The sequence below is a fragment of the Myripristis murdjan genome, chromosome 6 (assembly GCF_902150065.1).
Source record: "Myripristis murdjan chromosome 6, fMyrMur1.1, whole genome shotgun sequence".
Lineage (NCBI taxonomy): Eukaryota > Metazoa > Chordata > Actinopteri > Holocentriformes > Holocentridae > Myripristis > Myripristis murdjan.
The window spans coordinates 9,901,579-9,916,770 of NC_043985.1; the positions used below are offsets into that span (position 1 = coordinate 9,901,579).

General features: G+C 43.8%; 1 protein-coding gene across 1 annotated transcript in view; it reads left to right on the forward strand.

Moving 5' to 3' along the window:
• Window positions 1-10,502, forward strand: part of LOC115360470 (anoctamin-1-like) — a 55,393-nt gene extending 44,891 nt beyond the window's left edge. Inside the window, exons 21-25 of the mRNA XM_030053398.1 lie at window positions 387-539; window positions 2,964-3,016; window positions 3,795-3,979; window positions 5,690-5,795; window positions 6,319-10,502. Of these exons, the coding sequence (XP_029909258.1) occupies window positions 387-539; window positions 2,964-3,016; window positions 3,795-3,979; window positions 5,690-5,795; window positions 6,319-6,570 (749 nt within the window). The 3' untranslated portion in view covers window positions 6,571-10,502. The remainder of the gene's footprint in view (window positions 1-386; window positions 540-2,963; window positions 3,017-3,794; window positions 3,980-5,689; window positions 5,796-6,318) is intronic.
• The last annotated feature ends 4,690 nt before the right edge of the window (window positions 10,503-15,192 follow it).

Here is a 15,192-nt window from a genome sequence, read left to right on the forward strand (position 1 = left end):
TAAAGTCACACACAGAATCCTTAGACAGGGGGATTCCAAGGCTCTCCAAAAAACATAATAAAGTAAAACCTTTATTCTCTATGGCTAAACATGTTTAAAATGGGCCAACATGGCCTTCATCAGGGAGTAAAGAGTTAAAAAACAAAAACAAACAGGTGCATGCATCCACTGTGCATGGATGAACAGCATGACAAAAATTAGTTACGCTATATATAATATGCACATTAAAATATGAAGAAAAGAAATAAGAATTAATATGTTATATGTGCAAAGTGCGTGTTATATTGACATTAGCAGATCTACAGAGAACCATAGAATGCGGCTGATCCCTTGTACATGACTGTTGTGATAATTAATATCTTCTCCATTCGTCCATTTGCGTGCAGTCATCCAGTTTGGCTTTGTGACGCTGTTTGTGGCGTCCTTTCCCCTGGCGCCGCTCTTCGCCCTGCTCAACAACATCATCGAAATCCGACTGGACGCTAAGAAGTTTGTGGCGGAGCTGCGGAGGCCTGTGGCAGCCAGAGCCAAAGACATCGGTACATTAAAAATACACCATCACAAAACATGAAATTACCATTATAGTAAAGGAATTACTTTTTGTGAGATCATCCATGTCAATTTAATGAAAAATGAGATGAGATGTTAGATACCAGAATCATCCACGTCTCTGTAAGCAGAAAGAGAGCAGAAAGACTGGACAGGTAACTGCTTACTTTGAATATCAGGCATGCTGAGGCTTTAGAGGGAAATGTGGAAAACTTGATGCTTTATATCATTATGAAATGTTTTAATTAATCGTTTATCTGTCTGGAATGTCCTGCTGCCACCTCGGCTTTATTAGAATGCTTACTGTTGTGTGTGAATACACACCGTCTGGACAGAAGTCCTGGTCCACCTCCACATCACACCTGCAGGAGCTTCTCTGAGCTCCCATCCTAAACCCAGAGGCTTTAATATGGAGTTGGTCCCTTTGCAGCAGAACAGCTTCCACTCTTCTGGGAGGCTTTCTGCCAGATGTTGGAGTGTGTCTGTGGGAGTTTCTGCCCATTCATCCAGAAGAGCATTTGTGAGCTCAGACACTGATGTTGGACCAGAAGGCCCGGCTCGCAGTCTCCCTTCTAGTTGATCCCAAAGGTGTTGGATGGGGTTGAGGTTGGGGCTCTGTGCGGGCCGCTCAAGTTCTTCCATCCCAAACTCAGTCAGCCACGCCTTTATGGAGCTGCTTTGTGCACAGGGGCTCAGTCATGGTGGGACAGAAAGGGGCCTTCCCCAAACTGGTCCCACAAAGCTGGAAGCAGAGAATTGTCCAAAATGTCTCGGTGAGCTGAAGCCTTAAGATTTCCCTTCACTGGAACTGAGGGGCCGAGGCCGAGCCCAGAAACACCAGCCCACAGCGTTATCCCTCCTCCAGCAAACTGCACAGTCGGTACATTGCAGTCAGGCAGGGAATGTTCTCCTGGCGTTCCCCAAACCCAGACTCGTCCATCAGACCTCCACATAGAGAAGCCTGATTGGTCGCTCCACAGAACACGTTTCCACCACTCCAAAGTCCGCCACTTCATTCATTCATTCATCTTCTTCATTCATTCATTCATTCATCTTCCTTCGCTTATCCTCACTAGGGTCGCGGGGGGGTGCTGGAGCCAATCCCAGCGCACATAGGGCGAAGGCAGTGAAACACCCTGGACAGGTCGCCAGTCCATCGCAGGGCAGACAGACAAACACTGACATTCACACACACAATCACACCTAGGGTCAATTTAGCTTCTCCAATTCACCTAACCTGCATGTCTTTGGACGGTTGGTCGCTCCACAGAACACGTTTCCACCACTCCAAAGTCCGGCGGCGTGCTTTACACCGCTCTGTCCGCCGCTCAGCGTCGTGCTCGGTGATGTGAGGCTGGCGTGCAGCCGCTCGACCATGAAGCTCCCGGCGTTCAGTTTCTGTGCTGATGTTGATGCCAGAGGAGGTTTGGAGCTCTGCAGTTACTGAGGCGGCAGAGTGTCGGCCACTTTTACGCACTATGAGCCTCGGTGACCCCGCTCTGTAACTTTACATGGTGCTGCCCCTGGTGGCCGAGTCGCTGTGGTTCCTAAATGCTTCATTCATTCATTCATTTATTCATTCATCTTCTTAACCGCTTATCCTCACTAGGGTCGCGGGGGGGTGCTGGAGCCAATCCCAGCGCACATAGGGCGAAGGCAGTGAAACACCCTGGACAGGTCGCCAGTCCATCGCAGGGCAGACAGACAAACACTGACATTCACACACACAATCACACCTAGGGGCAATTTAGCTTCTCCAATTCACCTAACCTGCATGTCTTTGGACGGTGGGAGGAAACCCACGCAGACACGGGGAGAACATGCAAACTCCACACAGAAAGGACCTTGGGTGGGAATCGAACCCAGGACCTTCTTATTGTGAGGCGACAGTGCTAACCACTGCACCACCGTGCCGCCCCCCTAAATGCTTCCACTTTATAATAATCCCACTTCCAGCTGATGGTAGAATATCAAGGAGGGAAGAAACTTCAGCAGCTGACTTGTTGCATTACATGACTATTACAGCAGCACGCTGGAACTCAGTGAGCTCTTTAGAACCAGACGTTCTTTCACTCATGTTGGTAAAGGCAGACTGCATGGCTAGCTGCTGGAGGTTATACACCTGTGGTGATGAGACTGAATAAATATACTTACTTTTTGCAAGGATAATACTTTTGTCCAGATAGTGCATGTTCAAGTTGAGAAAAGTCATTTTAGGTTGTCACTGCGTTTGGATTTGTATCAGAACACGGGTTTAAAAGAAAAGTAACTAAATTGTGCCCTCAAACTAACCAAACTAAACTAAACTGGTACTAGTGTTTAATGTACAGTAAATCATTATCAGAGTCAAGATTAAAAGACTGAATTCAGTGTCATCTGATGTGCACTGTGTGTCCATGTTTATGTGTCTCCAGGAATATGGTACAACCTGCTGAGGGGGGTGGCAAAAGTGGCTGTCATCATCAATGTAAGTAAATAATACAAAATATTGCTTACACATGTGTGTGCATACAACATTTTGTAGACATCCAGAGCAGAGCTATTTCCTCAAACAAATCCAAAAACATTTTTTTGGTCCTTGCCTTGGTAAATCCACTTAACCCTGCTGCTGAAAAGTGTTGAGAAATGCTGAAAAACTGTCTCCAGTCTGGCTGTACTTGGTCTTGTTTCAAGTTTTACGTCCCCCAGTGCGCACATACCAGTGCTGCATACATGTACATACATACGTGATTGGCCCAGAGATGATTGTTGAAACTCTGTAATTTGTAGGGATTTTTTTATTGCATTGCTATGTCATTTGATATTAACTGCAAACTGAGGGACTTCCAACATTCATAAGCAGCTGTCATGCTTTCACAGTGTGCAGCATCACGTGTCTGCACAGCCAAACAGGTCAAAAACAGACAAAATAAACATGATGATCAATACGACAACATATTTGCACATTGTTAGCATGTTGTCCATGTGTTTTTGTTTAGATTTTTATTACATGTGAATGACATTCTGCATAAATGTGTCGACAACGTGTAATCTGAGACATCAGGTTCATGCAGGTTTGAGCTAGTTGCTCACTTTGAATCATTCTGTGACTTTCTGTCAGCAACAGCTAACATGTATGTGAGTCACTGAAAAATCCTGGAAAATGTTTTTTTTTTTAAAGAGCGGGAACCTGGACTCCAAATCCCGAGCTCAGTTTTCTCACGGTGACTTTGTACCCCACCCCTCTCCACCCTGTCCCCACCCAGGCCTTCGTCATCTCCTTCACCTCAGACTTCATCCCCCGGCTGGTCTACCAGTACATGTACAGCCCCGATGGCTCCATGTACGGCTTTGTCAACCACACTCTGTCCTATTTTAATGTCAGCCACTTCCAGGATGGCAAGGTGCCCAGGGACCCGCTGCACCTTGGTTATCCAGTGGAGATCTGCAGGTGGGAAAACCGCCTCCTGATAATTTGCTGTATAGAGCTCCAGGACTAAACTGCACAAATAACCAGTAAGATGCTCCAGGCAGCATTTTTAAACATCAGTATATGATTGGCAGATTAATTTGGATTTTGACAAATGAGACCATGTTTGAAGTTACTGGTAGTGTCTGTCTCATACCAGTGGTGTTATTAGTGATAGTGTTTCTCAATATTAAGACTGTATTTCCCATAAACCTTGTTGGTTCCTTTCCTCCCTCCCTCTCCTTGTGCCCTGGGTTTACTGAAGGAGGTAAACATCTTTCAGGTGATTTTTTTTGTCTCATATGACTCACACTTCCTCCTCTGGCTACTGCTAACAACTCTGAGAGTGCTCCATTTTGTGCCATAAAGCAGTTCAGCTCATTTCCCACAAAATCTGTCCTGGCGGCACATTGCAGAGAGCTTTCAGTCTGCTCAGTATAGTCTCATTTGTTTGCTGTAATTATACTGTTGTCTCAAACGGGTATCTGTCCTCAACAGCTTGGAAAGAACGATCTTAACTGTCAAGCTGGATTCACCGGCAGTTAGAGATAAAAATTGTGCCAGTTTGGTTTTGGTATCAGAGTCTCCTGTTTTGGCAGGCAGGCAAGACTTGAAAAGGGAATCACATGGTGCCCTGACGAGGAAGACGGGTTGGTGAGCCAAGCTATGAACTAAACTGAATCAAGGAATCGTCTTTAGTAGAAGTCAAAAAAAAAAAAAACCTTGCAAGCTTTTCTTTCTACACACACACACACACACACACACACACACACATTTACAAACCAAAAGCAGAGCTCCAGAGAGGCCAAGGCAACTTCTTTGTGCACACAAAATCCTAAATCTTGTACACAAAATAATGAATCAAGGTCAGGAAATCCTAATCCTAAACTCTGAATTTCATAAAATTGTGCCAGCATTTTGGTCAGATATGACCCTCGTCTAAAGAAACATGCTCACAGTTTCAGGGACAGACTAACAGCAGCAGTGTGTGCAGGTCTGATAGATTGTTTAAGGTGTGTTTTGACTTGGAGATGCTTTACGGAGAAACATTGAGAGCCTCTGCCTCTCATTTTATAACAGTGAGAATCAATAGGCTCACGGGAATCAAGTCATTTAATGTTAATCATTTGCAAAGCAATGGCAGAATGCATGGCTATAGATTGATGTACATTAATTTCACAGAGGGATATGGAAACTGATCTGATTCCCGTCTCCACACAAACTCAGTGATGTAACGCGTCTGGATTCATTTTAAGGAGCAGGCAGATCGGTACAAGCTGCTGTCCCGTATTTAATTGCAATTATAACTACACCAAACATCTAAAATAACAACCACATCTGTCGTCTTCTGTCTCCACTACAATATTTAGTTAACTAATCTTGTCTGTGACTTCAGCACCACGGGTTTATCAACACACAGCACAGTCAGACTGCTGATATTCCAGAGCTGTGGTCAGGCTCAGGGCTAACTTGCAAATAAAAACCGTATTGAGACAATAAATAGTGTTTTCCATACTTAATTAAATGTCTCTGTTATTCAATGAGTCAGTCATTCAACCAATCAAGCACTCCATCAAGAACTGAACCAAACTAAAAAACAAAACAAAAACAAAAACAAAGTTAATCACCGAATTCTTTCCAGATGTCTGGGTGAGAAACTCTGGCCAGAGAAATGTGTTTGTCTGTGTGCAGGTATAAGGACTACAGGGAGCCTCCTTGGTCGGCCACTCCCTATGAGATCTCTAAGGAGTTCTGGGCCGTGTTGGCTGTGCGACTGGCCTTCGTCATCGTCTTCCAGGTATTTGCCCAATGCTTTTAAAACAGTCATGACAGACAAGGTGTCAACACCATTCATATTCTAAATTAGGCTCTTTACTTTTATTGTGATCAAGAAAATACGATGTTAGATTCTGTAGAACTGCGGGGAACGCAATGAAAAATTGCACATTTCCTCATTACATGTGTATGAAAGATAAAAATGGACGTATCAGAACCATTAACATACTAAACTAAACAAAGAAGCCTTCTGCCATCACAAAACACAGACCATCTACCTACTATAAAAATGCAGCACACACTGAGCGGTCACTACGTAACGTACAATGCAATAAAACAGACACAAATATAAACTGTTTGGTGGGTCACAAGACTCACCAGCCACTTGCTTGGACCATTAGCTCCTGCTAGCCTGTACCGTCCAAAACAGAAAAATGTATTTTGCAGGACGAGAACTTCATAAGTTGCATATTGCTAAAAACCAGCATTAACAACCACACCAGGAGAAACCCAGAGAAAACTAAGAAAACTTTCCTTTCCACCAGAATGTGGTGATGCTAATGAATGACATTGTGGACTGGCTGATCCCTGACATCCCCAAAGACATCAGCCTGCAGATCCACAAGGAGAAGATCCTGATGGTGGAGCTCTTCATGAAGGAGGAGCAGGGCAAGATCCACATGCTGGACAGCATGACGTCTGTGGGAAGCAAGGAGAACAGCAGCAGCAGCAACAACCACAGCCCGGCGCCGCGGCCTCGCGCTGGACTGCACACCAACAACACCAACAGCTTCTGACAGCAGCAGCAGGAAATCACAAACGATTCCTAATTGGCAAGCTAATGCCTGTATACTGGCAGGCCACCCTAGCCCAGGCCTCCCAGTAACACAGGCAACCAGACTGAGCAAAATCTGTGTCCTTATTCCAGAACATTCCAACCAATGGGAGAGCACAATAGCTGTTAGATTAGCCAATCAGAGAGGAGCTTTTAAGGGGTTTTAACTCGTAGTGTCTGTCTTAGCTTACATGTTTTCTCCACCAATCCACACGTCACGGTTCAGTGCGTTCACACCCCGACTGCCAACATGTTTAGCACTATGATGATGCTACGGATGATATTATTATGTATTCTTAGCCAATACCTATTTTTCTATGATAAAGTCCAATAGCACAACCCGGCCAAACTCCTCCTGTCTGTTGTTCTTCACTAAATCTACCACCAGGCAGAGACTGGGAGTCAGATGTGGGGGCACGCGTCCAGTAAGAAATCACACCGAGCTTGACCACGAGGCTTTTCAGGGTCCACAAAAGTTTGATCCATATTTAATCTAAAGAATTTCAATTTCAGTTAAAATACTTGGCAAGCCACTTCTTTAACAAATACCTTTTATACAGTTTTTTAACATTGCAAATATTAGTAAATGAGGCCATGTTTCTCATTCAGCATTGGCTAAAATCTGCCACTGCACAGTTACTGAAGAGAGAGGGCTTTTGTTCAAATCCAGCAAATCATGGGCTGGTGGCCTGGTCTCATGCTCCTCTCATGTTCCTGAACGGCAGATTACATCTGAAACTCAAGAAAGTAAAAATCAGGTCTGTAAAATGTTCCATCACGTATTCTCCTAAGTAGCTCCAGCCTCCTGCTGGCCATGTGCAGACAGGTGACAAAGGAAATGCCAACACAGTGTCTTGGTCAGGTGTTCGGCCACCGGGAGCTTCAGCACGCCTCGACATGGAGTCTACAGATCTGTGAAACTCTGCTGGAGACATGGAGCACCATCCTTCCACGTGATGCAATACATGGAGATATTCTGGTAGGCCTGCAGTGTGTGAAGCCCTCGTAATGAGGACAAATGCGCATATGAGAGTTCACTGGTGCAGAACCATTGGCACTGGTCTAGAGAAAGGTTGGAGGCAGGTCTGTGGTCAGATGAGTCATCCTTTACCATGTTCTCCACTAGTGGGTGGAAGCATGTGTGGTGTCCACCAGGAGACGAGGTCTGGCTCTGTTATCCTCTGGGCAACATTTTCCACCTGTCCCCCTTTGTCCTGTTGGTAAATCATGATGCTGTGGCCTTCACATCCCACCCCAGCTGAGCATGGGAGTGACATATTAGACTCTGCCATCATCACCACACCGAATGAGGCGATATCTTTTGTAAGAATGGAGCTCCATCCCTCCAGCAGAGCTCCAGAGGCTCGGTGAGTTTCTGCTGAGGAGCCCTGAAGCTGCTCTGGCAGCTCATGGTGGCCCAACACTTTTTTTCTTCTCATATTTAACAGGTGAAAATTGGAGTTATTTTATCCTACGATATTATATTTTGCCTCTGTAATTACTGTCATTTCATGATACTGTACAAAACAATAATCAAAAACAACCACAGATAGTAAATGTATACATGTTTATACCACCTGTAAACATTTTGTTCCTCAGAATGACCTGTTTCCTGTGTGTGAAACACTTTTTCACTTTTTCCCCAATATTTACCTTCTTATATCCAGTATTTTCCTGCTCACAATGCTCTGGTTGCCCTGCAGTAACCAGGTCACCCAACAGTCGCTGCTCAGCTTATGATTTACTTTCACAGTGAGAAATATCACTGGAGGTGTTTGGAGGTACAAAACAGACCCAACTGCCCCGCTGGGCCTGCTGATGGCGCTAGAGAGAAAGCCATGAGGTCAGCTAGATGGCCAGGTTTCATCCTCCAGTCAACATGAAAACAGCCACCACTGCCACTGTTACATTATTTTTTGAGATTAGAGCTCAGGATTAAAAATTTCATCCTCTAGGTAATGTGAATGATGGAAAATTCATAGCGATCTAGCAAAGAGATGTGGACGTACGCTGCTCTGGACAAGCCTGATGTTCAGACTGAATGACCATTCCAGTTCCACTCCATTATTCAGTCTGAAACTGCCTGACCTCTGCAGCTGCAGGGACGTGAAACCTGCTGAACAGTCACAGTGACAGGTGGACCCGCCCACTGTGATGCTGCGTTCCCCAGCTCACGGTGCTGTTGCAGCCTGTCTTAGCAATGCTGACGCTCACTGCCATTTATGCCAAGTTAGCCTGCTGGTGAAAGCGGTTATAACAAATTACAGTTCTGTGTTGCCAAAAAGCCGAATGAAAAACATGGACAACTCAGTGAAGTTGGGCTCATTCTAACTGTGGGTCCTCTCCAGCAGAAAGGTTGAACCAAAACTTTAATCCAATTCAACTTAAGGAGACAAAGCCCTTCAGACACAAACATCCTCCCATCTTCCCCTGCCGTTGCCCTGCTGTCACTGTTTTTACTTCTCCATTTCAAATGATGTCAGCAGCAGCGTCTGTAACTTCACTGTCCATGTATTGTCTGGTGTTTAGAGCGGAGTTTAATTTGGACAAACAGGGTGAATGTGGAGGATCTCCAGCGCCCCCGCTGGTGGGGATGGGGTTTACACCGATAACACGGCTGGGTTCTTACAGTAAATTTTCACCTCGTGCCACTTTAATGAGACTTACTAGCACCTCCTTTTTGTCACAACATTGTCACCTGAGCGCCCTAAAATTAGCCGCGGCGTGCCTCCATCAGCTGACTCCTGCTCCTCCCTGCCCTCCTCGTCAGACGGAGCGTGCTCCTCCTCTCCAGGAGCCACAGTCACACCAGGAGCTCAGCTTAAAACCAACAGTCCACTGCCTTTTCCCAGACAGGATGGAAACCACATGGGTTTAGCTGCTCCTCTCTGTCTAGATCTGAAGCATCAGCTTAGACATTTCTATCTAAATAATAAATACAGGATATTTTTCATATGTTAATGCTTTGATTACATTTTCTTTATTTAAGTTTTGGAATTTAAAATACTGTCACTTAACGATTATGCCTATAATAGACTTGGGGATATAATGAGATCCGTTTTTAGCAAATGTTTTGTTCTTTTTTTTTTTTAATAGATGATGTGTAAGAGGTGACTGGGTGGCATTTTGTTTTCAGTGTCTGTTGAGTTTATGTTCAGGGTTCAGGGTAAGCGCTCACGTTGATCAGAGGAACAGCAGAGAGGATGTGACCGGCTGCCTGGTTTGGTGGTTCGGTCTGAGCCGGGTCCTGGAGCCGAGCTGCAGACCGGCTCCCTGAGGGTTAGAAGGAGTCGGTGTGGAAAGTGAATGAATGAATGAACATAGTGAACATGTTGAGGCTCCACATGATGGACAGACACCACAGGGGCTCAAGCTTTACTTGTTTATCTTTACTTTTTTAAATACAAGTTTCCTGTCAGCTAATGTCTTAATCACAGCCTTCCCATGTATCTGAAGAGGAAACTGGCTCTGATTTTCAACTTAGAGTTCACTTTTTTTTTTTTTTCATGACCCATTCTGTTAGGAATCATATTTTACTGGATGCTTTGTAAATGCTGCCTCTCAAAACGCCGCTGCATCTGCAAAGTTTAATAACAGCATTTTGTAACTATTCTTTATTTGGGCTGTTAGTCGTCTGAAAAAGACCATTTCCATCCTGCCGTCATCCTTCCATCTGCTGGACACACAAACGTCCCAGTGCTGGTTTCTCTGTTCCAACCACCACTGCTCTCTCTGCCTCCTCTGTGTCCAGCTCATGTATTCATCAGTGGATGTTAACATTTCAGATTAGCATTATAGTCTACTGTACTGAGATTCTGTAGTAAAATGTGTAGGAGATAAAAGCCGATTCTGTTTTGATGTGTTGCTGAGTAAATAATGAAATAAAAATTAATGTAAGGGAACATGTTGTTACTTTTAGTTTAAGAAAAATGTAAGATAAAAACTTAGAAACTAATGATGGATATGGATTGCTCTTTTCTGAGTGTATGTGTTGCCCTCAACGAGCCAGCAGTACTGGGTTCACCACAGGACGTCCCACCAATGCCCACACCTTCCTCAACATACAGGAGGGCCTCTACAAACAATCAGATTTTTCAATCCTTTCAATCCTTTGGAAACCTGAACAAATTTGCTTCCTTGGAAAAATGCCAAAACAAAACAAGCAAAAAAAAGCAAAAAAAAAAAAAAAAAAAAAAAAAAAGGTCAGATCAGTGATGCTGGACAGATGTTTCTTGTGTCTAAATGCTTGTTCAAGGTGTCTGAACGCAGCTTTCACAGGCAGGTAACCCTCTGAAACCTGCGCAAATTCACTTGGTTTCCGTCAAAAATATGGAGGACAAAAGCGGATGAACAAATTAGCAGGAAATAACCCAGAAAATTGCAGGAAAACTATGCACAAGCACAGCAATATGACCTTAAGTTACAAGAAAAGACATTAGAAATTAGACAGAAGAAATCAGAGAGAAAAAAAAGTAAAAGAGAAGCAAATAAGTGTTGTTCATGTTCTTCAGCTACAGCGAGGGCCTCCTAAGCTGTGTTTAGTCAATGCTCCAACTTCACCACAACATACAACCGGCTTCCTATAAAAAATGGATCCCAGCAGCTGGAGGTAGCCTGGGTCAGTGACCACAAGAGGCCACCAGAGGGAGCCACACACCACACAGGCACTCATATCACTGTCCGACTCGTATAACACAGTCAGAGGGAGAGACACACACTCAACCTGGACCTGAGCAGGTGACAGCAAGAGCAGGCCTGTGTGTGTGTGTGTGTGTGTGTGTGTGTGTGTGTGTGTGTGTGTGTGTGTGTGTGTCACGTCCCACAAGAAAACATGAATGAAGGCGGTGAGAGGAGGGGTACAGTTTAACATAAATACATACATGCAGACATACATACATAAAACAGTTATCACCCTCCAGACATCCTCCGGCAGAAAATTATTTTAATGTAGCAAAGCGACATAATAATGTCAGCTTGACAAGTAAAGTATCAGGTTTTGCTGAAAGGTGAAATCCCTCTGTTTTATCTCCATGGTGCACCAAGTTCAAATGTGTATTCATTATCATTTCTTTCTATCCAAGCATACAGTGAGGTCCATAAGTATTTGGACACTGACACAATATTTATAATTTTGCCCTTGTACATTACCAAAGTGGGTTTGAAATGGAGTAATCAGGGCGTGACTGAATTTCAGACTTTCAGCTTTAATTTAAAGAAGGGATTCTAACTGAGAGTAGCAACACAGACAATATTCAGATGTCTCACTGCTGCTGAAGAGAGAGAACATAAAGCTGTAAATTATCTTAGTTTTTGTCTTCCTGCTGCTCTTACCAGCGACCTGAGCCTTGCACTTTTTAAATCCAGACCTAAAACCCTATTATCTTCAAGTGCTTTTAGGTTAATATTTTTTACTGCACAAGCAATTAAACGGATCTTTATTCATCTTTTTTTTTTATCTTATTTTATCTTCTGTTTCATGCATACATTCATACAAGCACAAACTGTTTGAAATGTGCAGATAACTGCTTTGGTCCAGCCTCGGTGACGGACTAACAAGAGAAACATTTTTTACAGTCAGTAAAGTTTGTATTTCCTTGCTGCTTTCTCTTCTCTTCATGCTTCCTTTAAACAATAAAGAGTGACTTGGCAGAACGTGCTGAGCACTGCTCGCTGGTCCTGCAGCCTCTCTAATGGCTGGCCAGCCAACAGAAGCAGGAAATTTCACTAATGACTTTCCAATGGTCTTTAATTCTCCATTTAGGAGGAGAGGAAATGTCATGGCCGATGGAAAGGTTAATGTGACTTTCACCCGCTAATAAACACGCCTTGATCAAAGAACAATGCAATTAAAAAACAGCTCTTATTCACTGGACACACATGCACACACACACGCTCTCTCTCTGCCTCCCTCTCTCTCTCACACACACACACACACACACACAGATTTTCCCGATTAGATTTTCAATTTTGAATTAAATGGACTAAATTAATGAAATAGTCTTTCAGAAAAGCACAAAAGTGAAGATGATGAATATAGAGAGAGGAAATTCATATTGGTCCGAAAATCTGACGTCTTCATTAACTAGAATAAAATCAGGAGGCTGATGCTGGGACACAGACCAGCAACAAACTGCACACTGGAAAAGGTGGTGAGGGAGCAAGTGATGCTTCTTTAAACTGAACTCAGACGTGCCGCGCTCAGTCTGGATGCGGGAGGTGAAGGTAAATGTGTTGTGGCTCTGATCTGGAGACGTTTCCCCGGTTTGGCAAAGAGCTGCCAAACTCCAGGCCGTGAGCTCCGGCAGGGTTAGGCTTACAGGTGTGAAGGGTAGATCAGCCGGCCATAATGTGAATTAGTTTTGATTGGAGGTCAGTAATAATAATAATGATAATAATTAGCTACAGCTCCTCACGATAAATGCCATCAGTGAAAGAGACGGACTCCTCACAGATCCTCTTGGCAGAAAAACACGGCACAAAGAGCTACTGCCGTACCACGTGCAACTACTAACAGAAAGAAAATACAATGTAAAATATAATGTAAGTATAATGAAAATATAATGTGATTCCTTCTTCAAATTCCTTACATTTATACTGTAATAGAAGACCTTTGTAACAAATATAACAACAGTAAAGACTATTGACAAGAGACTGGAACATCTATTGTATTTTAGGCTAAATTTATGAAAACACTCCCTGATATAGAATAATTATTACACTGCACTGGGTGAACCCTCTTGTCATCCAGTCTCTTTGGTAGAGAGAGAGACAAGAGGAAAACAAACATGCATGCAAATGGAGATTAATCGAGGTCCGGCAAAATAATCGTGTTAATTGTCATATATTGTACGATTAATTGATTTATTGGCTATTGTGACAGGCCTGGTAGTGAGACCACTGTTTGGCCATTTGATGCATCACTTTATCAAATGACCTACTGTGACCTACTTTCAGATAACCACAGCCTCATGAAACTTTACAAACACACTTACCTGCACAACACACACACATTACACGCTGCTGTCCAACCTGTCTCTCCGCCCTGCAGTGCGACGCATGCGCCTTGCAGAGCTTTGCTACTGACTGAAGCGCTCCCCTCTGGTGACGTCATGAGTTGACACCTTTGTGTTGGCATGTGCTGTAGCTGCCTGCAGGAGACTGGAGCACGGTGATGGGGGCGGGGCTACGAGGGCGTGATGTCACGCAGCACGTGACGTCATGGGTCAGAGCGTTATAATGGGTCAGAATTCTATAAAAGGGCCTTTTGGACAGCCCGAAACTGCCCCCCAACCCTAACCCAAACACTAACCCTACAAATGACTTCCAGAAACGATACCTGCGGTCAAAACATGGAGACGCTGGAAAAGCAACTCCATGAGTTGACCTTAAAATACAAGGCCTCTGAGCAGGAGAACAAGGTTTACAAGGCTCAGATCAAAGCCCACCACCAACATTGTGGATGACCTTCTGAGGCTTGACGACAAGTCCTCCTGCCCAGAAGGAAAAGGCCTGTCGAAAGAAAGAAAGAGAATTTATCAAGAAACAGAGGAGCTCATGCTCCAGAAAACCAAGGCCCTGAGGCTCATAGCCCAGAAGGGTGAGGAGGCACCCCAGCAAAACCTGGAGGTGTGGCAAAGCCAAAAAGACCTAATCTTGAGAAACCAGGAACTGGAAAACAAGCTCAAGGCAGTGATGGAGGAGAAACACACGCTCCACCAAGAACTGGAGAAGGTAAAAAAGATTCTGGCAGAGACAACCCAGACCAACAAGGAGCCCAGTGACAACCTCACATTGGAGAAGGAAGAGAAAGCAGCCCCGCAGAAAAAGATAGAAGAGCTCACTGACATTCTCCAAAAAGAGAAGGACAGGAACCAGAAAAGGCAGGCTGTGATGTGCATGCTGTGTGTGATGTGCAATAAAGGACCTGAAAATACTCCTTAAGGAGAAAGATGGAGAAAAATGCCACAAACAGCTCCAGAAAAAGACAAAGAGACCCTTGTTCTTCAGAAGATGCGTCAAGGCCTTGACTCCACGAAGGAAGAAAGAATCAGGAGAAAAAGAGAAAGAAGAGCTCCCTAATCAGCCCCAACGTCAGAACAGCAAGGCACCGTTAACTGATGTTAGACAACTTTCCCTAACAAAGAAACAGAAAAGATCATGTTTTATATGATGTTTTTAATTTTCAATTATCACCTTAAAGCTCTAATAACACAGTTTTACTTCACTAAATGCATGTTTTATTACTGTTGTATGAAAATGATGTGAACTATGAAGCCTCCAAATACAGTAATATAAAGATAACGCTTGTTTAAAGAATATTAATCATAATCATAATTGTCGCATAACAATAATAACAATGATGATAATGATAATAGTAATACTAGGACATCCACAGGACATTTTCTGAACTTCACTGTTAGGTCCCAGCTCATATTTACTAGAATGCTGGAAAAATCCCACCTCTTTAACTGGTCGAGAATTCAATCTGAGTATGCATGTCAGCATGCAGGGTTACAGCCTCGCCACCTTACCATGTTTGTTCCATCCTAAACCAGGAAGCAAGCAAGAAAGAAAGAAATACAAA